Consider the following 26,345-nt stretch of genomic DNA (forward strand, 5'->3'; position numbering starts at 1 on the left):
AAGATTTAAGATTTTGATTCAATCATGTGTGTTTGCATTCGTATGTTACTTGTTTTAAAGTAGCATTTATGTGTTAGTTATCATTATTTATCAGATTTCAGATACGAATGTTAAACGGTTAAAAGCAAAACGTAAACTAAGTTTTGTCTTCTTTTTGCTTTTCACGTTTAATTTTACAATTTCCCAAGAAAAGTTCTGATACACACAAAAATCATAACCTTTAAAGACGAACACATTGCTGAAACGCATACCCTAATAAAATAAAATAAAACAAAACAAATCAAGATGTAATGGGATACCATTCTGAATTGTCCAACGCCAAAGTTTTGGATCGGAATGAAAGATGTAGGTCCGTTGTGGTGGTGGAGATGATTGATCGATATATGGCCCATTTATTCTATATTTTCTAAAAATCCCTTTATAATACGAAATTCTCCTATAAAACATTCAAATAACTTAAAGTAACTAAGTAGGTACGCACGCTGTATAATCTTTTTATCTTTCTAGGAAGAAGAATCCATAATTCGATTTCATCTTACAATATAGAAATATATATGTTGGAGTTAAGCAAAAGTTATAATGATATCTTAGTTACGAATAAGTATCACGATTCACGATATCAATTAACTTTGTTTTTAATTACATTTTAAAACAATATTATTTGCAAACTTTTATTCTCAATAAATAACATATTGTGGGAAAAGAGAAGCCTTTAAGGAAATTGAGTTAATGGAAACCCAACTTTGTTCATATGCTTTTAATTTATTTATTTAAAATTTGGCAATAGCATAATTAGCGCTGCTCTTACTTTCTTCTATATATACATTTGTGCTACCTAACTCATAAGTCTTCAATATCTCTCTACGTTCATTTTCTCTCCCAACAATAATAAACAAGGATTCTGATTCGATTCAAGCCAAGATCGACGACTAACGTTCATGTTTCAAGGTCTCGTATTCAAATATACATGCATACATACATACTTGTCTCATGCCTGGCTCCCTGTATGCCACAAGTAGATATTGATTTTGGTTGAAAAAATCAGCTGCCAGTGGCGTACAAGGAGTCAAGCATGACCTAGAACATATGGTAACTCAAGTACATATATGTAAATATGCGTGCATATATGATGTTTTATTTGGATTTCTGTTTTAAGTTTATTTTTGACTTTTGATCGTAAATGAAACAAGCTTTATAGTTTGATATATGGATTTATATTTTATCATCAGTTTCTTTAAAACGGTTTGTTTTCCCCGATTTGATACAACTTTAATCCTGATTTCTTGAATAGCTACTTGATCAAGATTATATATATACGTTTTTCTCGAGTTCATAAAAAAGAATTATATATACACGCTTTTGAAGTGATTTGTTTTTAGTTCTTATTTAACATCATAACGAGTGGAGTAAGCCCTTTCTCAAAAAAAAAAAAAAACGATCAGAACGGATGGTCTGTGCACAAATTTTTACTTTAGACGTGTTTCTCTTCTAAATTAAAACTATATTAAAAATTTCTTCATTTTATGTGATTTGCAGACAGCAGTTTAAATTAACCTTTGCTTAGGAGTTAGGAGAGTAATCGGTTTCTGTTTTCTACTCCTTTAACATATAAATTTCTAATTTCTAGTGTTAATCTTTTTTTAATATTTTAGAAATGATTCATGGCGGTCAAAAAGACGGTATGAATTCTGGAAAGAAAAAGCGTGTAATAAACTTTCGGTGATAGACACGAAACGTTAACAATCAATCAGAATATATCATTGACTTCATATTTGAATTCTTGGAACAAAAAAAATTCAGAATCTAGGCGTTAATTAAGTTTTTCAAATTTGAATGGTTTCCAAAGCCCATATAACCAATCACGGGACATGATAATTTTTAGCCATTGTCATAATTAGTTATGAACAAAATTGAGTGAAAAACGCTATATAATAGCTGCATTCTATTTCTTAAGAGGTTATTATTCATTGAGACAATTCTCTTACGAGTTCCACATTCCAAATGTAAAACCCGTTTGTAACTGAAGCTGTTATACTGTTGTTCAGAGTCTTCAGACACATGATAAAACAGAAAATCTTTTTAACCTTAGCAAAGTTACGATAAATCTGTTGGTTCACATCATCAACACTGTATAGTCCAACTAAAAGCGCCTAAGACCTATTTGGTTTGTTCAGAGTCGAAACAGTTGATGTTTTTTTATCTTAATAAAGTTATCTTTCTGTGAAACAGTTATATGATAAAACTCCATAACTGTTGTTAGGGGTGGGCATTTTACCCGAAATCCGAAGTGGCACCCGAACCCGATCCAAAAAACCCGAACCGAAATCTGAACCGAAGTAGCAAAATATCCGAACGGGTATTGAATTAGGAAAGATTGGATATCCGAACCCGAACGGGTAATATCCGAACCCGAATGGATATCCGAAAATAACCGAACATATGATAATTAACCTTATATTTATAGTTTACATCTTTCATTTTATATAAAATATTTATATTGATACTACACATACTTTAAATTCATATGATATACATACAATTACGTAGAAGATGATTTGTTATTCGCTTAAAATGCATGTCAAACTTTTTATTTCAGCAATTAACAAAAAGTTACATCCAAAATTTAAAAACAATAACCAAATTAATGTCTTTTTAGTTTGAAAATGTTATGTCCAAATCTATTAACCATGCAATCTATTAAAAATAAAAAATAGTTAAGTGAAAAGTTATATATTTAAATACAAGAAATTTGAGAAATAAAAATTTTCATTTTTTTTTCTTCAAAATCTAAATATCCGAACCCGATCCGAAATAACCGAAACCGAACTTAAAATACCCGAACCCGACCCGAAGTACAGAAATACCCGAACGGGTTCTACACTTCTATATCGAAATACCCGAAAATCCGAAATACCCGATCCGAACCCGAACGCCCACCCTTAACTGTTGTAGGCTTGTAGCTCAGTTTAAGCACTTCTGTATATGATAAATCTGTTAAGCAAATCATCAAAAGAACTGTTTTTAAAAAACTCTCAGGTATAACCATAACTGTTGCAACATTACACTGAGTTTTATATCATATTGTCATAAAACGATACAAAGGCGACAAGTATACCAAAGCTAAAGGAGAAGAAAGAGGTTCACATCAAACCACATTTTATAGCCCAACTAAAACCGCCTAAACCCGCTTTGTTTTCTTCTTCTTAGAGAAGCTTTCAGGAGTTCTGCTTTCTTGTTTACGCTTAGTCCCTGCAAATTTCTTACCACCGCTCTCTTTTGAGCCTTTCGCGTTTGCTTTCGCTTTCCTTGCAGCAACTGCAGGCCGCTTCTGACTTCGCTGCTTCACAGCACTCTTACTATCAGCACCCTTGTTGCCTTCACTGCTGCTACTTCTAGGTCTCATCTTTGACTGCGCAGGGCTTTTCTGATACGGCTTCTTCTTATCATCATCGCCGGATTTGGAAGCTCGTACACCTTGATACGAAAGATTAGCCTTCCCGGTGGCAGTTGGTGTGACCACTTTGTCCTTGTGTTGTCTTTTCTCAGCTGGAGAGTAAGCTTCAGAGGGATTGGTCTTTCTCTTTGATGGTGTTGCATCAGGCTTGGCTCGAGAGATACGCAACTCTCTTTCTCTAAGCTTCAAATACCCTTTCTTGATCACAAGATTTGCAGCTTCCTAAACCGAATAAAAGGACTCTTATCAGTTCCAAACCTCAGAAGAATCAAAAAGTTTTTTTTTACTAAACGTACCTTTGTTTTAAACAAGACGTAAGCTATTCCTTTTCCAATGTTCAGGTGAGGGTCTCTAATAACACGAACAGCTTCTAGATTGTTCTCTAGATTGCTCTTCCCAGTAAACAACTGATACACCTCCTCATCCTGCGTTCAAACAAAACTGAGAATCTGAAACTATGTTGCATAATCACAACCGAACAAGAGAGCCCTGAGGTTTCTACTACTATTACTAACCTTAACGTCGAAAGGGAGGTTGCCTATAAAGACTGTCCTCTTTGAATCATACAAAAGAGTATCCTGACCTTCACCTTTCAACTTCTTACGAGGAGGACATGCTCTATCAACACGGATATGATTCCCATCAATCTGAATACAATCCAAACACCACTAATCAGAAGCTACACATAACTCCTTTAGACTCAAACCATAAAGAGAAATGTTAAAGCTATTATATTACCAGAGACATGTTAAGAGCCAAAGAAGCTTCAGCAGATTGCTCAGTCTCAAACACAACATAAGCATGAACACTGCACTTTCAAAAACACTAACATTAAAGACTTCTCCTTAACAGAAACTTCAACATCAGGATACACAAACAGGGCTTTAAAGCACAGACCTTGAGGCTTTCTCGTTGATTTGCTTCAACATGATAGCTCCTTTCCTCGTCCTCTTCGACTAAACCAAATCAAAACAATCTACTTCAAACACCAACTAAAAAAATCAAACCTTTAAGAGAAAAAAAGTTGAGAAACTCACATCGACAATAGGCACAGAGCGTATCCTCACGGATTCAACCTCACCGAACTTACTAAACTCCTTCAAGATAAGCTTCTTCTTAACCTTCAACGGCAAGTTCCCAACGAAGACAGTTCTAAGAAGCTTACTCTCGTCGTCAAACCCTTCCTTCGAAACCATCGTGTCCGCCACTTCATCAGCTTTCTTCCTCTTCTCACCAACCTTCTTCGTCGTCTCCTCCACGGTTCCGTACTTCTTCGTCTCGTACTCGCTCTCAATCTCGTCTCTCTTCCTCTTCTTCCTCTTCGACTCCAACCCACTTCCCTCCACATCACCCTCCGCGTCGGAATCTGAAGCCAAAGTTTTCACCTTTTTGGATTTCTTCGCCTTGGCGGGCGAAACTGTTGCTTCCTCCTCCTCTTCGTCGTTATCGACATTAGGTTCTGGGTCAGGCTTCTTTCGCCGGAAAGGGTTGTTATCGGAGAAGAGACTCGAAAAGCCAGAGCTTTCTCCGGCCTCAGCAGCCTCGCCGGAGAAGAGAGTGGTGAAGATCCCTGATTGGGTTTGAGATTCTTCGGCTTTCGCCTCCTGCGTTGTCTTCTTCTTCCCCATCCTTGTTCGATTTCAAAAGGAGAGAGGAAGAGAGAGAAAGAGGTAAAGGAGAAAGATTTGAGGAAACCCTAAATTGAAGTTTGGAACTTTTTGACAATTAAGGGTTTGTTATTGACTGTTAACCACAGAGCGGCGGCAGGCCGGATTTGAAAGGACCGAGACAACCCGTTAACTATTAGGCCCAAAAGCGAATATTAGTGGCTGAAGCACTTTTGGTCCAATAAGAAGAGAAAACATTAGAGAGTGAATATGCTTATTTGATCCAAAGATGCATTGGTCTAGAAATGATTTTATTTTTAACGATTAGAAAATTTCGGACTCACATATTTTCTAGGGCGAGATACTGTATATATCATCATGATAAATTAGTCTCTTTAAACCATCTCCAACCCGTACCTGTTTTTTCCTCTATAATTCCTACAAAAATAGAATCTATCATATAGTAAGTTTTGCTCCAATAATTTACTTTGTAATAGAGTTACTCACATAAGTTTTTCTTTCAGAAACTCTGTAGCAATCAAAAGGAGATATTTATTGAAAACTTAGTTGGTGGATGAATGAAAGACCACATCAAAGGATCAATACCTTAGTATGTTATTATGGTAGTGTCTGGATAAAAGATAATCTTTTAGGGAGAGTAGTTTTTGAATTATCTTCCTATTGATAGGACCATAAGGATCTTCTGAGAGTTAATTATTTATCCAGTGATACTATGCATATCTAAAAGAAGAAATTGAAAAATAAAACAAAACATGAGATATTGTTCATTCAGAATTCACTTTTCAATGTCAGATAGCTACTTCAGAACTAGTAATTTCCAACAATCCACTAAAACAACTAAAACTCGAATATAAATTTTCTTTACAAAATGAATCAGTGGTCTAGAATCCTTAAAAACTTTAAAAGATAGCATTAGCACACAGCCACACATCAAAATAGATCTTTAAATTGTAAGATGTTTTTTTTACTAAATTGTCTATAGTTCCTGAAATCTCATGACGGTCCAATATGTGCATTTCTCTTACAATCAACTATTAGGATTACATTTTTTTTTTAACTATTAGGATTATAAGTGAAAATGACTTTATAATTTAGTCGTTCTACAGACTTTCTTACACACGTGCATAATAGAGACATGTGTATTGGTTTACGCCAATAATCGCCTAAACTAATCTTTCACCTAACCAAAGGCACAAACTGAAATTAAGTACAAATAGTTAACTTAGATACAAAGAGTATACCTTTCACTTCCATTCCATCCGGCTCTCATCCTTCTGAGCCAAGTCCCACATCTCTCCTTCTTCCTTAATTCATTTGCCATATGTTGAAGTGTACTTATACAAATCTTACTTTGTACCTAAGAAGTTGTTAAATATAGGTGACCGACGTTCTATCTGCAACCTACTCCATAAGGGGTTAATGATCGTTACTAAGGGGTTAAATGATCGTTTTCAAGTTGGAAATGTGATAAAAGTAAAATAAAAATTCATTTATAAAAGTAAAATAAAATAAAAATCCCTCTAAATATAAGTTGGAAACTTTCTCTCGGAAAAAAGGAAAAAAATTTAAAAATCTGTTGTTGGCCTATCATATCTCCGACCTGTCACCCTGCCACAGGCCAAGATTTTTACAGATGCCTTTTTAGATTTCATTTGGGGTTTATTGGCTCCATATTTGTTGATATAGTAAAAACCATAAAAAAAATGATGAAATGACATCCTGTTATGGTGGGCCAAGAATTATTCGGAAGAAGAATCTCCGACACCAACCACGTCGCAACCAATTCATTTTTCACCAGTGGTTAGATTTTTAGTTAGCTATGGCTTATCGGCTCCTTCTTTATGGGGCTTACTAGTGAATCTATGAGTGCCACGTATACATATCCATATCATTACCAAATACCAAGGGGACGTACACAAAATCTAATCAAACGGCTGGGAAGTCATGAGACAAACAAAGTACAATTGCTTAATTACAATTTGAACCTCATAAACCTCAACAAATCCCAATAATTAATCGCTAATTAATCTTTGACAACAACAAGTCCCGAAGCTGCTCTTGCTTGTAAACCCTCGACCCCATCTTCACCGTCACTTGTTGAATCATGAGATCGTTCATCACCGAGATGCTCGCGTGGTTCACTTCTACCTCCAAATCCATAAATGCATTCATCAGTCTCGCTCCAGGATGGTTGTTCTTGCTCGACTCCAGTCTAATCAGCGCATCACGATCCATAACCTTCACGTCGATCTTCACCTCAATCTCCGGCGTCTTTTCCCCGCCGCTACAAACGCTAGAACTCCCGTTTCTCCTTCCTGCTATCTTTTCCTTGAGTTCGTTGAGCTGGTTCTCAATCGCGTTTTTCTCCGTTTCAGCGTTTTCCGCGTTTAGTTTCAGTTCGTTAATGTACGTAACCGTGTCTTCAAGTATCGACGCCTTTTCTTTTTTCGTTACGTTTGGCAGAAGCGCTCGTAACGCGTAGAACCGCTGGTTTAGCTTCTCGCGTCTCAACCGCTCGGCTTCCACGTGGTTCATCGGCTCTTCTCTGCCGTGCGTCGGTCTTCTCCCACGTTTCTTTTCCGGCGTCGTTTTGGCATCAATGTTAAAGTGAGCCGAGTCCTCGAGTTTTACGGCGCTGGCTGAAATGTTGCTTTCCTCGTACTGGATCTGGCCGAAATTCGCCGGAACATATGGCCACAAATCAGAGGAGGAGTTAATCGCCGTCGGAGCTAGTGGCAGCTGGCTGAGATTCGCCGGAGCTAATGGCCACAAATCGGAGGAGTTCAATAAAGTGTTAATCATTAATAACGCATCATCGGAGTTCAGGAGATTCATTGTTGCCGGTAAGATAAATGGTGTTTGATGTTTGAACAAAGTAAGTATTAGAAACAGTGTTACATGAGAAAATCAGAAGTCATATGGGTTGTGTCTTTTATAAACGATGGTACGGTGTTAAGTAGCGGTAGGTAAAGCATTCGGACCGAACAAAGTTTAATCAAAGTAAACCGGAATTTATTATAACCGTTCGGAGAACCGAAACATAAACCGTCCGGTTTCATGGTCTTAGAATCCCAATATTCAAAGGCATTTCTTTGTGTAATCAAATCAAATCAAATTGGACGGAGTGTTCTTTTTGGTGCCCAGAGAAATTAATATTGAAAAAACATATATAATAGTATTTATGTACAAGACCAAACTAAACCGATTGTCATACAAAGAACGATATAAATAGAGCCAACAACCATTCAAAACAAGAAACAAAACCCAAACAATCAAGAGCTAAGGCAATTTCGTGTCCATGATAACTTTTCAAATATCTCGGACCAATAAATATTAAATCCTAAACAATAATCATTAAACACTAAATCTAATACTATATTATCTCTGATTAAATGTATTTCAAAAAAAAAAATAGAAACCAATTTAGAATGTTATAAGATATTTCCCTTGAAAAAATCTGTTGTGGTAGATAAAAACTAATAAAATATGGATTTTGACTTTTAAGTATAACATGATAAAACTGTAAACAAAATTAGTTTCTTTGTCAAAAAAAACAAAACAAAATTCGTTTCTCTAAACATTAAAAAATCTACTTTGATAAAGTTATGAATGGATAGAAAATAGTTTTTGAGAACTCAAAAACCAAAAAAATTATGTGAAAACTGCAATTTCTCAATACTAAACCCTAAACAATAATCACTTAACCCTAAATATAAATGTTAGAATATTATTTATTGAATGTATTTTTCAAAAATGGTAGTCAACTTAATATTTTTAAATCAATTTCTCTCACATAAAAACTACAACTTCTACAGCTTTATTCTTTTTGTTTGTTTATGTTTTACTCTATTTTAAAGCAATTATTAAAATGCTTTAAAATTGTAGTTTTATAGAAAAAAACATACAACTATAGTAATAAAAGCTACAGACTAAATAAAAACATACAGTTATAGCACTTAAACCCCAACTAATCAAGTGTTTTTCACATTCATTATATGTCAGACAATCTACTTTCACATTCCAAACAAGAAAAAATTAAAAAGCAAAAAAATATACCAGAAAACTGCGATAGCAAGAGTACATAAAACCAACCAATCCTGCCAGGGTTTATTTTCTAAATAACCAAAAAAAAGATAATTAGATTTGTAGTAATAAATAAAAAAGATATAAGAAGAAAAATGAGAAGAAATAAAATGTTTTTGGTTAGATAATGTATTTATATTTTTTTGTATGGTTATATGGGAAAATTTTTCATCCTGCCATTAGATGTCGTTATTTTTCTAGCTCCAAAGATTTTTTATATGGGCAAATTTCCCATCCTGCCATTAGATGTCGTTATTTTTCTTGCTCCAAAGATTTTTTTCTAGAAAAAGAATTAACTCTTGTAAATTAACATATATTCCAACACTTACCTCAGAGCTTCTAATCCGCGGGAAAGTTCTATGTCTCTAGTTTCAACAATATTATAAATAAAAAAAAGCCAAAATGCCAAAAATTATAATAATGAAAGTTGGTGAGAAATAAAACTGTTTTTTTAGAAATATCCTTTTTTTACCAATTAAAACTAAATTTAGAAAATTGGCTCAATAACAAAAAAACATAATTCACTATCTAACTAAAATCTCACTTTCTCTCCTCTTTTCTCTTCCTATCTCTCTCTGAAATCTATTTTTCTTTTCTTTTTGGTTATTCTACCAATAAGCTCTTAAAACTTAACTCAATTATTCCTTTGTATGTAAATTTTGCTAGAAATTTTTGTTTGTTTCTCACTCAACACTCAATACTCACACACACACACTTCTCACTCAACACTCAATACACACACACACACACACACAAACACACACACACACACACACACACACACACACACACTCAAACACACACACACATTATCATAGTTCCCAATTAATGGATGTAAACTTATCTTAGTTATATACTTCCAAAAATCATAGATGAAGATAAAAACCACAAAAATATTCAATAAAAAACGTGAAGACAAGTATATATTTAGGGTTTATGATTAATTAGAATTTAAAGATTAATATTTAAGATTTAAGAGTTATCGTATAGAGTGAAAATAATTATTTTCTTTTAATAATTTTTCTTTTATTTATTAAAATTATATATTAGATTTATTAATGGTGATGATATTTTAGTTTTTTTCTCCTTTAATACATGCTATTTTGTGATTAAAATTTTTAGTGGTATTAATGAGATTAATCCTAGTTTGAATGCTAAAATATTATACAATTCATCACTTTTTGGGTTGAAGTTACATTTTCAAAACAAACTGAAAATGTGAAAAAACTTACGCAAGTTTTAAGAATTATTTCAGAGGGTTTAGTTTAAGTAAACTGACATTTTCTTCTCCAACCACACGAACATACTCACCATTACAACCTCATCTCGCTCTCTCCAGTATAAGCAACATGCTTGGAATCTCTGACAAATTTGTCAAAAAAAATTGCAATATAAAACAGTGGATGCTCAGATTGCTGTCTTGATTTAGATTTATATGTGTTGACAAAATCATGATTTGGATTTATATATAACTTTCACCATCTTAACATTTAACGGTTAGAAAATTCACAATCATGTCATCATATTTGTAGTTTATTCATTATTGCAATTTTAGATTTATTTGTATGTCGAGAGCTAACAAGTAACAACGCACGTTGTGTGATTATACTCCACAAAAGGAAATGTCAGAAATTTAATTTTTCCATTTTAGGACCGAAAGTAAATATTGGTCCCCACTATTCCTTGTTAAGACAGTTGCAATCACGCAATTATAGCAAGTACCCTACATATAACGATTTAATAACATTATGCAATCTTCCTTTATCTTTTTTTTTTTGTAACCGACTGCAATCTGTTTTATAAAGGACTGACTGCAATCTTCCTTTCTCGAAAAAAATAATATTCCAGTTCTCTTTTGCTCCTCTCATTTCATAAAAAGATGTCACTTACACACAGGAAGATCATATATATGGTAAGTCATATGATGCATGATATGGTTGCAGATGAATTTTCTTGAAACAACATCAACAATTACTACATAAGTAAATAATGTAAAAGAACACAACTTGGATGCTAAAAAGTTTTATAAAATATTAGATGTTGCGAATCAACCGATTTATGAAAATTGTAGAAAATTTTTATCTAAATTTTCATTGGCAGCTAAAATGATGAATGTCAAAACTGATCGTAATTTATCTGAATTTTATATGAATGCATGAGCGGAGTTGTTTAAAAAGTATGTACCAAAAGATAAATTTTCTGATGATTCTTAGTATGAGATTCAGAAACTGGGTTATTATCTTAGCTTATCTTCGGAGATGATAGATATGTGTATCGACAATTGTATACTGGAGGAAAGATGTAGAGCTGTTGGAATGTTGCATCTGCAAGAAACCACTATATAAACCGCAAGGAGGTGGTCGGAATAGGATATCATCCTTCCTTTGAAACTTACCTATTAAGGATAGGCTGAAAGATTCTGTCAATCTGAGAAGACTGCATAGTCACTCGGATGGCAAGATCAATCATCCTTCAAATACAAAAACGTGGAAACACTTGAATTTGATACACCCTGATTTTGCTAGAAATATTTGAAATATTTATCTTTGGCTCAGATGGATTTAGTCCTTTGGAATGTCCGAAAGACAATACTCGCTCTCGCCAGTAATCTTGATGTTGTAAAACCTTCCACGAGAGATATGTATGAAAAGAAAATTTATATTCATGAATATATTAATCCTTGGACTTAATCATCCAAAGCCGTCACTTGATATTTTTATACAACCTTCAATAAAGGAATTTAATAAATTATGGTCAACATGGGTGCACTTGTATGATTGTTTTTGAGAAGAAACCTTACTATGCGATCAATTCTTCTGTGAACCATCAGTAACTTTCTTGCATAGGGGATGCTATCAGGATGGACAATCTATGAGAGGTTATCTTGTCCTTATTGCATGGGAATGATTTACACATTTTAGTTGAAGGAAGACATATTGGTTTGATTTTCATCGGTAGTTTCTTCCCATTATCCATCCATACCAAAGAAACAAGACATTGTTTAGGTCAAAAGTGAAGGTACTGGAAACCACTCCACCATACTTATATGGGGAACAAATTAATAGGAAATTGATTACTATGATGCATCTAGTTTGGGTAACCCATCTGCACCTGAAATCGTTCCTGAGAGTCAATCTAAGTGAGTATTATAGACGAAACCTCCACCATAGAAATGTCTCCTCCTCCGCCACTGGAGACAGCTCCAACCAGGGGCGAAGCCAGTGCCAAGACTATGGTGGCACGTGCACCCGTAAATTTATAAATATTTACCGCTTTGTATGTAAAAATACAAAGAAACCAGCTAGATCAGATGGTTTAGTAGTGTTGTGCACCCCCTTCAAGTCTCAAGTTCGATTCCCCCTTTGTTCTTTTTTCTATTTTGCACCCACTGAAAAATTATTCTAGATTCGCCCCTGGCTCCAACACATGTTGAAGGAGTTAATCATGATTTTATGGTGCCATCAAATGCTCCGTATGTTTGGTACACCATCAAAGATCTTCTCCGACAGCTAGAACGAAAAGGTTTAGGCATTATCGATCGACCACCAAACTCCTATTGGCAAAAAAAATCATTAATTTTTTTACAAATTTCCTGCTTTTTTATTTTTATATTAATTAATTTTTTTCGGTGTAACTATTTATTTTACTACGAATTGTTACGACTAAGTGGAGGAGGACGAGATGTCACCGTCTGATGGAACGACGAGTTGTTTGTTATTCATAAGAGAAGACAATGATAGCAAGCGCTGGATTTTCCAATGATTTTCTGGTTAGTTCCAGAGACAGTTTCAGATCCAGAAGCTTGAACTCGATATATAGAGGAGACCAGAACCTCCATTGCAGATGAAGGTTTCACAATCGGAAGAACAGGAAGACCAGTTCGCTCCAAACCCTCCATTGCCTATACTAAACCAAAGAACAAAATCTACGAGACAATGAAAAGAAACACAAAGCACGAGCTCACATATTTGAGGAGAGCATGAAGGGAGTTGAGAAGAGGCGATGCCGACAGCGGCGTCGGAAAACAAGAGATGCAGCAATGTCTCGATTATTTGGCCGTATGGTGTATTCGTTAATATCAGCTTCAAATCAACCAGTTAGTTGGACCAAAAATACATGGTGGCCGATGCACGTTGTGGTCCCATCATCATTTGCGTCTGATCAACTCAATTACTAAGCCCTGCTGGCCAGTACATGTCACCGACTAAAGCTTTTTCTTTTTCTTATTTTTATGGACTTCAAGATTTTCATGAACCTGAGAACTAGAGGTGTGACAAAGAAGAAATAAAAGGGAGTTTTATTGAACACAATATATAGTTTAATAATTGTAGTATTTGTTCGATCAGTTCACTATACGAAGTATACACATAAGCTCGGTCGTTATAATAAGTATATGTTTTTGGAATACATCTTATAACTAACTTCGCCTTATTTCAAGTGGGCTTTCTCAGACTTAAAATGGAAACGTGACAAAAATCAATTTCTCTCTAAAAAAAACGTGATAAAAATAAATATTCTATCTAAATAATCAGTAGTTGGAAAATTTCGGAAAAAGAAAAGTAATTATTATGTTGTGGACCTATAATATTTCCAATCCCGTCTCCTGTCACAGGCCAAGAGTCTTACAAAAGTCTTTTTACATTGTCTTTGGGGTGTATTGGCTTCTTCTATAATAAGGCTTTTGCATGTGTTTCTAATAATGCAACTTGGATATATCATATATCTATATATCAAGGGCATGTTATATAACCAAATGACCGGAATGACCAGATTAAAATATAAATGAATGATATTTTGATTACAAACAGACACATCAAATAGGACATCAAATCTATAAACTAATTAGAAAACAAAGATAAAATTTTCTACATATATTTCCCTCTTTTAAAAAGCTTAGCTACAGAGAACGCACAGCGAATAACTTTGTCCTAATATAAATTAAATGGTCTTTGTAACCAACTAACCAAGTGTTATTAGCTCTAATGAAAAACGTTTACTAGTATTAGACAGGCTTGAGATTAAATGATTAAGTGACCGTTGTGACAAAATTAATATTACATTATAGTTTTCAGTAAAATATTATGTGTTTCGTCCCGAACATAATTTTTTTTAAATGATCTCTATATCTAATTTTTAATAAGCGTTGTATGCTTACTGCAGACTTATGCAACAATGAAATGTATTGGAAAAAGGAAAAAAAAAATGGTGAGAAATGATATCGTTTTGTGATGGGCCAAGAATTATTCGGAAGAAAAATCTCTGACACCAACCAGGTCACAACCAATCCATTCTTTACCACTGGTTAGGGTTTATCAGCTCCTTCTTTATAGCAAGGTTTGCTAGTTAATCTATGGATGTCACCTAATCATTACGAAGCGGAACGTGCCCAAAATCTAAACAAACGGCTGAGAAGTTATGATACCAAGTACAATTTTCTTTATTACAATTTAACCCCACAATTTCTCAAAACATCATAAAAGTAAACCCTAATTAATCTTTGACAACAACAAGTCCCGAAGCTGCTCTTGCTTGTAAACCCTCACCGTCGCTTGTTGAATCATAAGATCGTTCATCACTGAGATGCTCGGGTGGTTCACTTCTAACTCCAAATCCATAAACGCATTCATCAGTCTCGATTCATAATGATTTCTATATATTACTCGATTCCAATTTAATTATGGCGTCACGACCCATAACCTTCACGTCTATCTTCAAATCATTCTCCACTGCTTTTCCCCCGCGTCTACAAACTCTAAAACTGCGTTCTGCTCTGCGATCTCTTCATTAAGTTTATTGAGCTGGATCTGAACCGCATCTTTTTTCGATTCAGCGTTTTCTGCGTTCAACTTCAGTTCGTTGATGTACCTAACAGTGTCTTCAAGTAATGACGCCTTGTCCATTCCTGTTATGTTTGGCACAACCGCTCGTAACGCGTAAAATCGTTGGTTTAGCTTCTCGCGTCTCAACCGCTCCGCTTCCACGTGGTTCATTGGCTCTTCTCTACCGTGTGTCGGTTTCTTTTGACGTTTTCTCTTCAGCTTGGCTTTGACATCGATGTTAGAGTGATCTGACTCCTCGAGTTTAATATCTTCCGCGAAACTCGAACGAACTGTTGTTGACGTGGAGGAAGTCGCCGTGGAGAATATGATATTATTTTGGATTGGTGGATAAACTGGTCTCGGTTTACTTGAGTTCATAGCTCCGTATCCTTTGAAATTAAAAAGGAATCGGATCTTTCGAAAAAAACCAGTGTTCTCTCGGATCTGCTCCGTGGATCCAAGCTCCAACACACCGTTATCCGAGGGAATACAAACTATGGTTTGTAACCCTAAGTCCCCTCCTTGGTTAGCCCGACTACAGCCTGAGCCATTAATCATATCTAACCCGGTAATCCAAACCGGGTTATACGTAGCAAACGCCTTACCCGCTAAACCGGATCCACTGCGAAAGCTACACGTCATTGAAACTAAATAAAACCACTCCATATCCGTCAGCTCCACGTCATCATCTTCGTCCTTCACCGGAAAAGATACGCCGGAGATCGTCAAGCTAAGTTCCCGGAGTACCTTATTCCTTTGCAATTTCTCCTCCGCGTTCGTCTTCCTCCTCCGCCGAGTCTTGTCAGTCTCGTCTTCGCCTTTGTAAACGCCGTAGCCCCATTTAAGCACCGGTTCGCCGGAGATGTCGTGGTACGAAGGTTTCCAGAAAATGGCGTAACACCAGGCCTCGTGAGTCACTTTTACGACTGCGTGTAACCGTTCCTTGAGAGTAGTCTCTCCCGGAGAGGAGGAGTTCAAGAAAGCGTCGACCATGGATAAGTCATAGTCGGCATTCAAGAGATTCATCGTGGCGGGTAACTGTTCGATGAATTGATGTATGAACAAAAAAAATCTTTGACACAAGTGTTGCATTAGAAAATGAGAGGGGTTTGTGTATTTATAAACTTAGGGGTTGCCGGGTAGGTGAGACAACTGGACCGAAACGGCTTAATCGAAATAGAACCGAAATGAGTTTATAAACCGTTTATTTTCATTATTTTAACACGTTTTTTGTCAACTAGTATAGCAAGTAATTAATTAATATTTTAACTAGTCTATATTTACTAAAAAATATATTTAATTTATTAAAAAGGATACTTAGTATATTTACAAATTAACATTATTCATATTATTTACAAATTGTGTCACTAAAATTTATTTAGTTTTAGACGACTTTTATTAAAAACATCCATATATGTTAAGAAGTGTATATTAGAGCAATTTATTTATTGGATAGTTATTTGTCGAATATGGAAAGAAATGAAACAATTATGTCACAACTTTTTGGTTTTGTATAACTTTAACATGTTTGTTACTACTATATACAACTCTACTAGCAGGCGGACGACCTAAATGAACATATGTGGGGATCACATGAGAATAACGTTGGTTCTTTGGTTTAGATCTTGACACAAATGATCTTTTTTTCTGTCTTCAAGCCCATAGTCATCTAAATCTTATATTTCTTTTAAAAACGTCATTTTGTATAATTTTTTTTATCAACTACCTCTTACGTGTATTAATCACTTAGGATTTGCACGGTTTAAACCAATACTAGCTCTAATAAATCCATGCAAAATATATGAAACGCAAATTTGATCAAGCCATTTATGATCTACGTGCAACTTGTAATATTTTTAAGAATCACTTTCTAACATAGATGTTTCCAATATTTTAGTTCCTAGTTATAAGTGATTCTAGAGGTAATAATAATATGGTTGTTTATGTTATAAACAAATCATTAACAATTAGGACTCATAGGAATAGCTAAAACATTAGTTCAAATCATTTTGTAAATCTAAGATGTCCTATACTTTTTTTTTTGTCATATGTGCATGCTTGATTAGACATAGTGTATTTTTGTGGACAGATATATTTCTCACATGACCATGACTGACTTCGGTGACCTTCTTTACCACATGCAAATCATTCACACACTGCAGGGACTACCACTAAAAATATGTATTACATAAAACTTGCATTTTAGATACCCGATTTTTGGACGTTGGTCACATATGGGAAATGGACGACTTGGAACTCAAATTCTCAACAGTTGTGTGGTGACATGGTACAACCTAAAACGTATAAGTAACCAGAAAATATATTTTCACTACAAGAAAATAATGATATTGCAATAAATAATAAATATTGCAATAGGTCGATATATTGTTGCAAATGTATATTTGCAATGAAACCGTAATGAATTATACGGTGTTGCTGATTGATTGTTGCAAATTCCCTTTGTTGCAAAAATATTGCAAATTTTGCAATGGAATGATTTATTGCTGAGTGAGTTACATATTGAGACACTTTTTTCTCTTTTTTAACACATTCAGACACAACAGACTGGAGGGACACTTTATCATGTTTCTGAGCTGATTTGAGACCAATATGCCCCTCACTTCCTTAACCGAGACCAGGGTTGAGTTAGTGATAATATTTTTATATTGTCAAGTTGTCAAGTATCGTACAGCTTTGCGTTTTGTGTTTACTCGGAGAAGTTGTCGTTTGGTTCCTGCAGAGCAGTGACAAACAACAGCTGTCGGATGAAAGCCAATCCAAAGGTGAAGACCAATTTTGGTTGAGAAAATAGATTTGATAATAAAATATTCCTTCTTCTCCACATATATATATTTGTCTTTTTTCAAAATTTTAAGATCTATAAAAAAATTATAATTGTTACAATAAATTATAATTTTTTTTCTCTATATTTTAAGATACACTTGTATATATATATTATATATATTTTAAAAATTATATAAAAATACATGGACATAGAAAATGTGGACGGAAAAAGTGTGGATATGGACAAAAAATACATAAACAAAAAATGTGGACATGGACATCAAAGTTGGACACTAACACTAAAACGTTGAATCCATACTTACACCAAGTTAGTTCTATATTAGTTACTTGTTATTCTTGTTTATTTCACCCTTTAATATGTTTTACCTATATTTTCTTTTCAAAATATTTAAATCAAATAAATTTATGACTATAAATTATGATTTTTAATTCTCTACATTTAGACATCCGTTTTGGTATATATATATATATATATATATATATTATTTTAACAATTATACAAAAGGTTATTTGAACATAAAAAGTTTGGACAATATTTTTTTTTTATTTGAGAAATGTGGACAGCAAAATTGTGGATATGGTAAATTTTGTTTTGATTTTTCATATTCAAAAAACCTGGACATGATTTTATGGACAAAGTTTTGTGAACAAAATTTTGTAGAATCAATTTTGTGTTCAAGGTTCATTTCCAGAAATTTCTTCGTAAATTTGTGGACATGATTTTGTATAGGATTTACAGATTTTCCAAGTCATATATTTCTTAGTTTGTTTCTGAATTATACAAGATGCCATGGATGAAAGTTCGTCGGAAGAGTTCTCAATCATATAAAATTTTGTAAATACTGTTTTGTAGATATATATATATATATATATATATATATATTATATTATATAGGATTCTAAGGACATAGAGTTTGTGGACACAGTTTATGTGGACATACATATTTCATTCAAACATCTGGACGGAAGAGCATCTCAACGGAAGAACACTAAATCTTTAAATTAAATCTCACGGAAGGAGCCATTTTTAAGGCTCCACTGAAATAGTCATGTGCTTTACACCATTTTTTTTTTCACAAATCTGAAGCAAGTCTAAATCCAGTGTTTTCCATACATTACTTCATCAAAAAGAAATCTTGATATTTAAATAAATCAAAGCTTCACTGAGCATAAATTCATGGAGTTTTCGGTTTGGAAAAATATTAATAGCTAGTCTAATTAGGTTAAAAACAAAAGAACGGCAGAGAAGACTTGGACTTCTTCTCCGTCGGCGGAGGAACGACGGAGAATCAAAAAAGAAACCTTTTGCAGACTGATTCCTAAGATGCATTGGAATTTTTCTTGGCCTTCGCCGGAGAAGACTTGGACTTCTTCTTCGCCATTGTTGTTCGTCAAACTGCAGATCCAATTCAGTAAGCTTTTGAGTTCACTTAATTTACGTTCCAGTTGTTGGAAAGAGAGATGAAGAAATTAGAATTTTCTTGGTCTGGAGAAAGTGAAAGTAGATCTGTGTTTTGAATTCTCCTTAAATGAAAACGTGGTTGGATATGTCCAAAATATAAAAATCGTATTAAAAATGATGGAACCATGGTTACTTATGTTTGGTTAGGTGAAGCTTGGTCTGGTCTGAAATGAGGGTAAGGAAGTCTTTTGATAAGCATATTGTGTTGGACAAGTGAGAAGTGTCTAAGAAAGTAATTCAAAAGATAGAAAGTGTTTTACAGTGTCAAAAAATCCATCGTAATAGTGCAATAACATTTGTCTTGCAAATTTGTTGTATCTTTACAACATACTTTGCAATTCTAAACTCACACAGTTTGTTGCTATACATAATACATACTACGACAATATAATTCTAACGCAACTTTGTTAAATTGTATTTGTTTTATATTTGCTATTTCACAATATTCTAAATGTGATGGTTATTTCAAATTTAAAATAATAAAAATAAAAATATGAATTAATCAAATAACTAATTTTATTAAATAATCAAATGTTACAACAATATTGAACAATTATTAAAAACCATGCTTCTAAGAAAAATAAACAATTCTAATCGTTATATTTTCTTCTTTTGATGGATTGGAAACACAGGAAACATATGTTGATTTGGCTCCCATATATATATTGATTCTTTGACTCCGTTTTTCTCCATCCTCTAGGACATCGACTAGGATTCATCCTGAATCTGAAAAAAAAAAGTAATAGTAAAATTTTTAAATGAATATCAGAGAACAAAACAAATACAAAGTATACACCAAATTACCAAATATTAAACACTTTGAAGTAAGGGTTCTGTTTGTTACCTTCGTTAATTAACTAGCATGCGCTATGTGTAATTCTAGTTTCACAATCTCTCTTTCGTTGAAGAGGAAGCAGAACATGGAAACTTAATTCTCCACAAGTATGACAATAAACTGAGAAATCATATTTATAAAGAACCGAGAAAAGAGAAAATCTTAATTGCTCAAGAATCATATCCCTAAGTTCACGTATATGCTGGTATCCTATTTTAGAAAAGTTCTGGCGTGGAGATATACACCAAACTATGAATAAAATGATATATATCAGTTACAAAAAAGATATATTAGCGTGTTGGTTTCATCGTATAACAAAATGATATTTTAGAATTATAATTCAACAAATTGTCAAAAATATATAGTGAAATTTGAAATATAAGATGAGTATAACTAAACAATTGAAAATCTAGTTTACTTTACTTAGTTAAGTTTTCGTTATTCAGTATAAATTTAATAAATTTTGGTTCGAAATTATATTGATGAAATAATATGTAAAAAATTCTTTTAAGGGGGATATATATTAACTTTTAAATTGAAAATAAATATCCTAAAATACATAAAGATGTTGCAAATACAGTGATAAACGTGTCACATATTAAAACATGGTACTTTCTTTCCTTTCTCCAAAAAGCCACATCTCATTTTCTTTGAAGTTTTCATTGGAAATTTGCAAGAAATTTTTTATAAGTAGTAAAAAACTTGCAAACTGGTAACGGAATTTTGTAATGATTTTTTTTATCGTTGGTTTGCGGTGAATTTGTATTTAATTGTTGATATGTATTTATCATTGCAAAAACATGGTAAAATTTGTTACCAAATTTCAAGAGAAGATAACGTTGCAGAAAATATGTTGCAATATCACCATTTTCTTGTAGTGTTTCACTATTTCACATTCCAAACAGATAATTAAAATGGATATTCAAATGATGAGTTTGTTCTGTGTGGTAGCAGAGAAAACACATTAGATATCTTCATCATTTTTAGCTCCAAAGATTTCGTCTGGAAAAAGAAGAACTTCTTTACACTAACCTGTACTTCAACATTCAAGTCAGAGCTTTTAATCCCGTGTGAAAGTTACCATATCTTAATAATGTTAAAATTTGATAATTTATTAATAAAATTTATCAATTTTTGAAGTTTTTAAAAATAGTTTTAATTAAAAAGATGAAACTTATATCCCAGATATTATACATTAGATAAATTTCATAAATTTGAATTTCATAAATTATATTATTATGCATGTTGAATATGTATTATAGAAACATATATTTGACGATAAAAAAAATGCATATACTTTTTATGTAATTCAGTAAAATAACATCAAAATATTGAATTGAAAAACAAAATAGAGATATAAATTCATTTTGAAAAAAATAAAAATAAAATATTTTCTATGTTTCTATAAAAACATATATGTATTATTAATTCTTGATTTTAGTGGAAACATATATTTATCTAATATTTTCTAAATATTATAATCTTTTTATTTTATCAAAATATGTCATATTTTATATCGATCCAGTACAAAATCAAAAAATTTGTTAATTATTGAGTATTGATTCACGGAGTTTTAATTGTGTTCAATTTTCTTAGCTTACATACTCATCATCCCAAACTCCTCTCGCTCTCTCCAATACAAGCAACACGTTTGGCCAAATTTTTCTAATTCATACAAAACAAATTTTTCTGATTCATAAAACAATAAATGCTTAGATTTCTGTCTTGATATAGATAAATTATCCTCAAATAGAATTAACTCATACTTTTATAAAAGAATTAGCATATGAAAGAACTTTTTTTTCTAAAATAGCACTAATTTTGTTTTCAACTCTGAAATACACTAATTGAAAATAAACAAAAAATATTATATTTTGGTTTAGATTTATTGATTATGATTCGGGTTTTAAGTATTAAAGGCGTGGATTGTGATTAGTGTTAGAAGTTAGAGTAGTTGTTTAATGTCTTTTGTCAAATTAATTTTATTTCATAAATTTTTATTGTTAGATGCCATTTTTGGAGAAACTTTTCAAACAATAATATTTTATAGATATGCCACTAGATTTATATGTGTTGAAAAAAATATGAATTAGATGTATATATAACTTTTATCATGGAAAAATGTCAAACTAATTCTTAACTTTCAAATTTAAGCTAAAAAGGGAGTGCTAGTAGCCTTCCCTTGCTCGGATTCAATTCATGTTGGAATAGACTATTTACAATGTTTGGATTCCGGCAAAAAAGTGAAACAATTTTCTTTTACCAAAAAAAAGTTTAAACTAGAAAGATTTATCGCATGATTTTAATCACCAATCTATACTATTATTTGCAAAGTATTTTTTTTTTGTATTCAAACTCTCACCTTAAAAAAATAGACTTGTTAATGTTGTTGTACCCGTAATGAAGATTAGATTATTTATTATAATTTAATATAATAAATTATCCAAATAAAAACAAATTTAAAGTTTATTAAATTAGATAATTCATTAAAACTGATATAATAAAAAAATATCCAAAAAGTAAATCTATATTATTAAAATAAAAATATAATTCCTAAAAATATATTTAATGTATTTAAAAAATAGAAATATTATATATATATATATATATATATATTGTTTTTATCGAAAATAATATCTTTTGATCATAAACAAAAATGCATAATTAGATAGAAATCAAATAGAAATTTTAATTTTATATAGTTGAAAAGTGAACATTGAGTGATTTCAAAGATTTATTTACTAATACCCATTATAGTATAAAGAACTTTTCAAAATATTTATAATAAGTGAGAGTTTTCAAAAAAAACTGTATATTAATAAACAATAACTTATCGTGAAAGTGTTTGAATTAGTAATCCATATATTAATAAATAATTGTACAATGATTATGTATGCAAACGTGGACAAAAAACCTGGTTTTCAGATAAACAAAAACAAATTTCATATTTTTTTGACCAAACTATTTTAAACCCCATTTACAGAAAAAAGTATTTTAAATCCATTGAAATTTAATTGTTAAGTCTGCTAGTGAATGTTTAACGATTGTCTTTAATTTGGCGGCTCTAAAATAGCTTGGTCAAAAAAGTATTAGATTTCGAAGGTTCCATATTAAAATTTCAAGATTAAAAAAATTACCTAAATTTGATATTTTATATGTTTCTAAAAATAAATTATCAAATATAAATTATATATGATTTTGATAATATGTAATATGACTATATATCAAATATTCTGAAGAACAAATCCGTTTCTGATATTATTCAGTAGTCCCATCATAAATTTTTAATGTTTAAAAGTTTAAATAAATTAAATAAAAGAATAGAACCGATCAATTAAGAAAATCAGTTATATCTACAAACATGTAATGATATCAGTAAATTCACAGCTAATTTCGGTAAACTATTTTTATTTTCAACTTTTGATTCTGAACCAATAAAATTCTATATTTTCGTTGACTAATGGCTTTGTTAAAATTTAATTGCTAAATACCTGCGGATTGAATAATTTTTAACAAATCTAAAATAACTTGATCAACGAAAATATGAAATGTATTCATGTTTAACTAAAATTTAATGGTTAAAATAAAATGTTTATGTATTAAAGTTTTTTAACTGACATTTTGTATTTTGGTTTAGTGGTAAAAAGGTTGTAACTATAGTTTTTGTCATGGATTCGATTTATCTTGGTCACTTATCCTTTTATATTAATAGATTAATTGTGTACCCAAAAGCAAGGCCTTGTGGAATTAGTACGTGGATTTAGAAAGTTTTTGGAACCCCACGGTTACTGGAAAAAAAAGTTACATTTTTAAGTTGAGAATTATTTCGATGTTTTCACCTTTTATCATCTTAACATTTAACAGTTATAAATATCGCAATCATGTCATCATAGCTGTATTTTATTGATTATTGCAACTTTAGATTTATTTGTATCTCGAAAAAACAACACACGTGGTGTGACTGCACTCCACAAAAGATAATGCCAGAGAGCTTCTTATTTTTTTTTTCTATTTTAGGACCGAAATAACTTGGTCCCCACTATTATTATTATTTTACTTAAAATCATTAGTTAAAAAATAAAACCATAAATATAATTATTTGCGGTTTTGTTTATCCAGTTTAAGTATCTTTTTTTTTAAATTATTTATATTTCAATAAAATTTACATTTAAAATAAAAATTTATTTCATATCATATTATGTTTAATGATTAGTTACTTTAAATTTCTATTATTTTATCTGTTAATTAAATATGTATATATAAAAGTAACATATATGAATTGATAAAATATATATAATTATAAAAATATGATACATAAACTGATATGAAAAATTATATTTCTAATTATATTATTAATTGCTTTTTATTAACACCTAATATATTATTTACTGTCAGTTATTTAAAAAATATTAATTATTATCATATTTCTACAATCTTGTCAGATAATAGATATTTATAGAGAAAAAATATATTTTAGTGTTAATATCTAATAATCTATTAAAAGAGAAGTACACATTGAAATTAACCCTTAAACTTGCACAATATTTACAGCTTAGTGCCATTGAAATAATTAAATGAACCTACTTTTAAGTAATTTTTGTCTTTTCTAGAATTAATGAAGTAATAATTACTCCTAATTTTATGCTTTCCATGTCTTTTTAAAAATTAATAAAACATTTCCTAAATTAAATTCACAATCAATTAAATATAAATCTTTTAACTTATTTCTATCATATTAATATTATAAACATTCATAGATATCAATAATATACACAAAATATTTATGTAACAAGATAAATTACATTTTTGTCTCATTCTCTCCCACAATTCACGTTACTCTTCTTATTTTTTGAACAAATTCTTCTTCTTACCTATATAAATATATTACATGCACCATTATAATTATTTACAAACTTAACATGTATATAAAATAATTTATTAGACATTTTCATAAAATTTTGATCCACAAACAAAAACAAAATAAAACATTTGAATAGATGCAAGGATCATATTCTAAAAATGGTGGTAATACAATTGACGGTTTACAAGATAATAAAATTTAAAAATATAAACTATAAACTTATTATGCTTATAAATTTTATTAAATAATTATTTAACACAGGTAAAATTTTAAAATACATATTATCACTTAGACAAAATAAATATTTATTTACAAAAATAAAATCAAACATCTGCAAGGTCGTGGTTTAAATATACACAAATCTAATCTATTAAAAGAGAAGTACACATTGAAATTAACCCTTAAACTTGCACAATATTTACAGCTTAGTGCCATTGAAATAATTAAATGAACCTACTTTTAAGTAATTTTTGTCTTTTCCAGAATTAATGAAGTAATAATTACTCCTAATTTTATGCTTTCCATGTCTTTTTAAAAATTAATAAAACATTTCCTAAATTAAATTCACAATCAATTAAATATAAATCTTTTAACTTATCTCTATCATATTAATATTATAAACATTCATAAATATCAATAATATACACAAAATATTTATGTAACAAGATAAATTACATTTTTGTCTCATTCTCTCCCACAATTCACGTTACTCTTCTTATTTTTTGAACAAATTCTTCTTCTTACCTATATAAATATATTACATGCACCATTATAATTATTTACAAACTTAACATGTATATAAAATAATTTATTAGACATTTTCATAAAATTTTGATCGACAAACAAAAACAAAATAAAACATTTGAATAGATGCAAGGATCATATTCTAAAAATGGTGGTAATACAATTGACGGTTTACAAGATAATAAAATTTAAAAATATAAACTATAAAATTATTATGCTTATAAATTTTATTAAATAATTATTTAACACAGGTAAAATTTTAAAATACATATTATCACTTAGACAAAATAAATATTTATTTACAAAAATAAAATCAAACATCTGCAAGGTCGTGGTTTAAATATACACAAATTTAAACTCATTTATAATTTCTTATCGTTACATCAAATTTATATTTTTATTTTATTTTCAATCTTAATTTGTATATGTTCCAAATTTCATAGAATTTTAACGATCAATTTATTTTCTTACAAATATTATAACTAATGTTTCATTTATAAATAGCATACTAATTCATAGTTGTCTATTTTTATACTTTTTATTTAAAAAATTGTTAGCTATATATCTTAGACATGGATATTATTATATAAATTTTAGATTTTTTATATAATACCTAATATCGGTGATACGTTTTACGCTAAAATATAAAATTAA

The 26,345-nt window shown here is 31.2% G+C and overlaps 3 protein-coding genes across 4 annotated transcripts; all 3 read right to left on the bottom strand.

Moving 5' to 3' along the window:
- Window positions 1–3,003: 3,003 nt before the first annotated feature.
- On the bottom strand, window positions 3,004–5,176 carry LOC103827700 (nucleolar protein 12). Its single transcript, XM_009103234.3, has 6 exons — window positions 4,492–5,176; window positions 4,352–4,410; window positions 4,193–4,262; window positions 3,970–4,101; window positions 3,751–3,879; window positions 3,004–3,676 (listed from the first exon to the last, which is right to left on the bottom strand). The coding sequence occupies exons 1-6, from the start codon at window positions 5,080–5,082 to the stop codon at window positions 3,179–3,181; spliced, it is 1,479 nt and encodes a 492-aa protein (XP_009101482.1). The 5' UTR covers window positions 5,083–5,176; the 3' UTR covers window positions 3,004–3,178.
- A 1,769-nt stretch (window positions 5,177–6,945) lies between these two features.
- LOC103827703 (transcription factor bHLH28) lies at window positions 6,946–26,298 on the bottom strand. 2 transcript variants are annotated; one of them, XR_625167.3, is made up of 2 exons: window positions 12,854–26,298; window positions 6,946–12,718 (listed from the first exon to the last, which is right to left on the bottom strand). XR_625167.3 is itself a non-coding variant. In XM_033272396.1 (2 exons), exon 2 carries the CDS (start codon window positions 16,074–16,076, stop codon window positions 14,877–14,879), a length of 1,200 nt encoding a protein of 399 aa, XP_033128287.1. In that variant the 5' UTR covers window positions 16,077–19,977; window positions 20,096–26,298; the 3' UTR covers window positions 6,946–14,876. The 2 variants fall into 2 exon arrangements, 1 of the variants encoding a protein (XP_033128287.1); XM_033272396.1 differs by having other exon boundaries at window positions 6,946–19,977; window positions 20,096–26,298.
- Window positions 7,102–7,917, bottom strand: LOC103827867 (transcription factor bHLH28). Its single transcript, XM_009103424.1, has one exon. It carries the CDS (start codon window positions 7,915–7,917, stop codon window positions 7,102–7,104), a length of 816 nt encoding a protein of 271 aa, XP_009101672.1.
- Window positions 26,299–26,345: the final 47 nt, after the last annotated feature.

The sequence above is a fragment of the Brassica rapa genome, chromosome A06, assembly GCF_000309985.2.
Source record: "Brassica rapa cultivar Chiifu-401-42 chromosome A06, CAAS_Brap_v3.01, whole genome shotgun sequence".
Taxonomy (NCBI): Eukaryota; Viridiplantae; Streptophyta; class Magnoliopsida; order Brassicales; family Brassicaceae; genus Brassica; species Brassica rapa.

Coding starts and splice junctions, on each gene's coding strand:
- LOC103827867 (XM_009103424.1), bottom strand. CDS start 7,917: ATGAATCTCCTGAACTCCGATGATGCGTTATTAATGATTAACACTTTA.
- LOC103827700 (XM_009103234.3), bottom strand. CDS start 5,082: ATGGGGAAGAAGAAGACAACGCAGGAGGCGAAAGCCGAAGAATCTCAA. Junction 4,102..4,192: donor TGGCTCTTAACATGTCTCTG/GTAATATAATAG, acceptor GATTGTATTCAG/ATTGATGGGAATCATATCCG. Junction 3,880..3,969: donor ACCTCCCTTTCGACGTTAAG/GTTAGTAATAGT, acceptor GTTTGAACGCAG/GATGAGGAGGTGTATCAGTT.
- LOC103827703 (XM_033272396.1), bottom strand. CDS start 16,076: ATGCAACACTTGTGTCAAAGATTTTTTTTGTTCATACATCAATTCATC.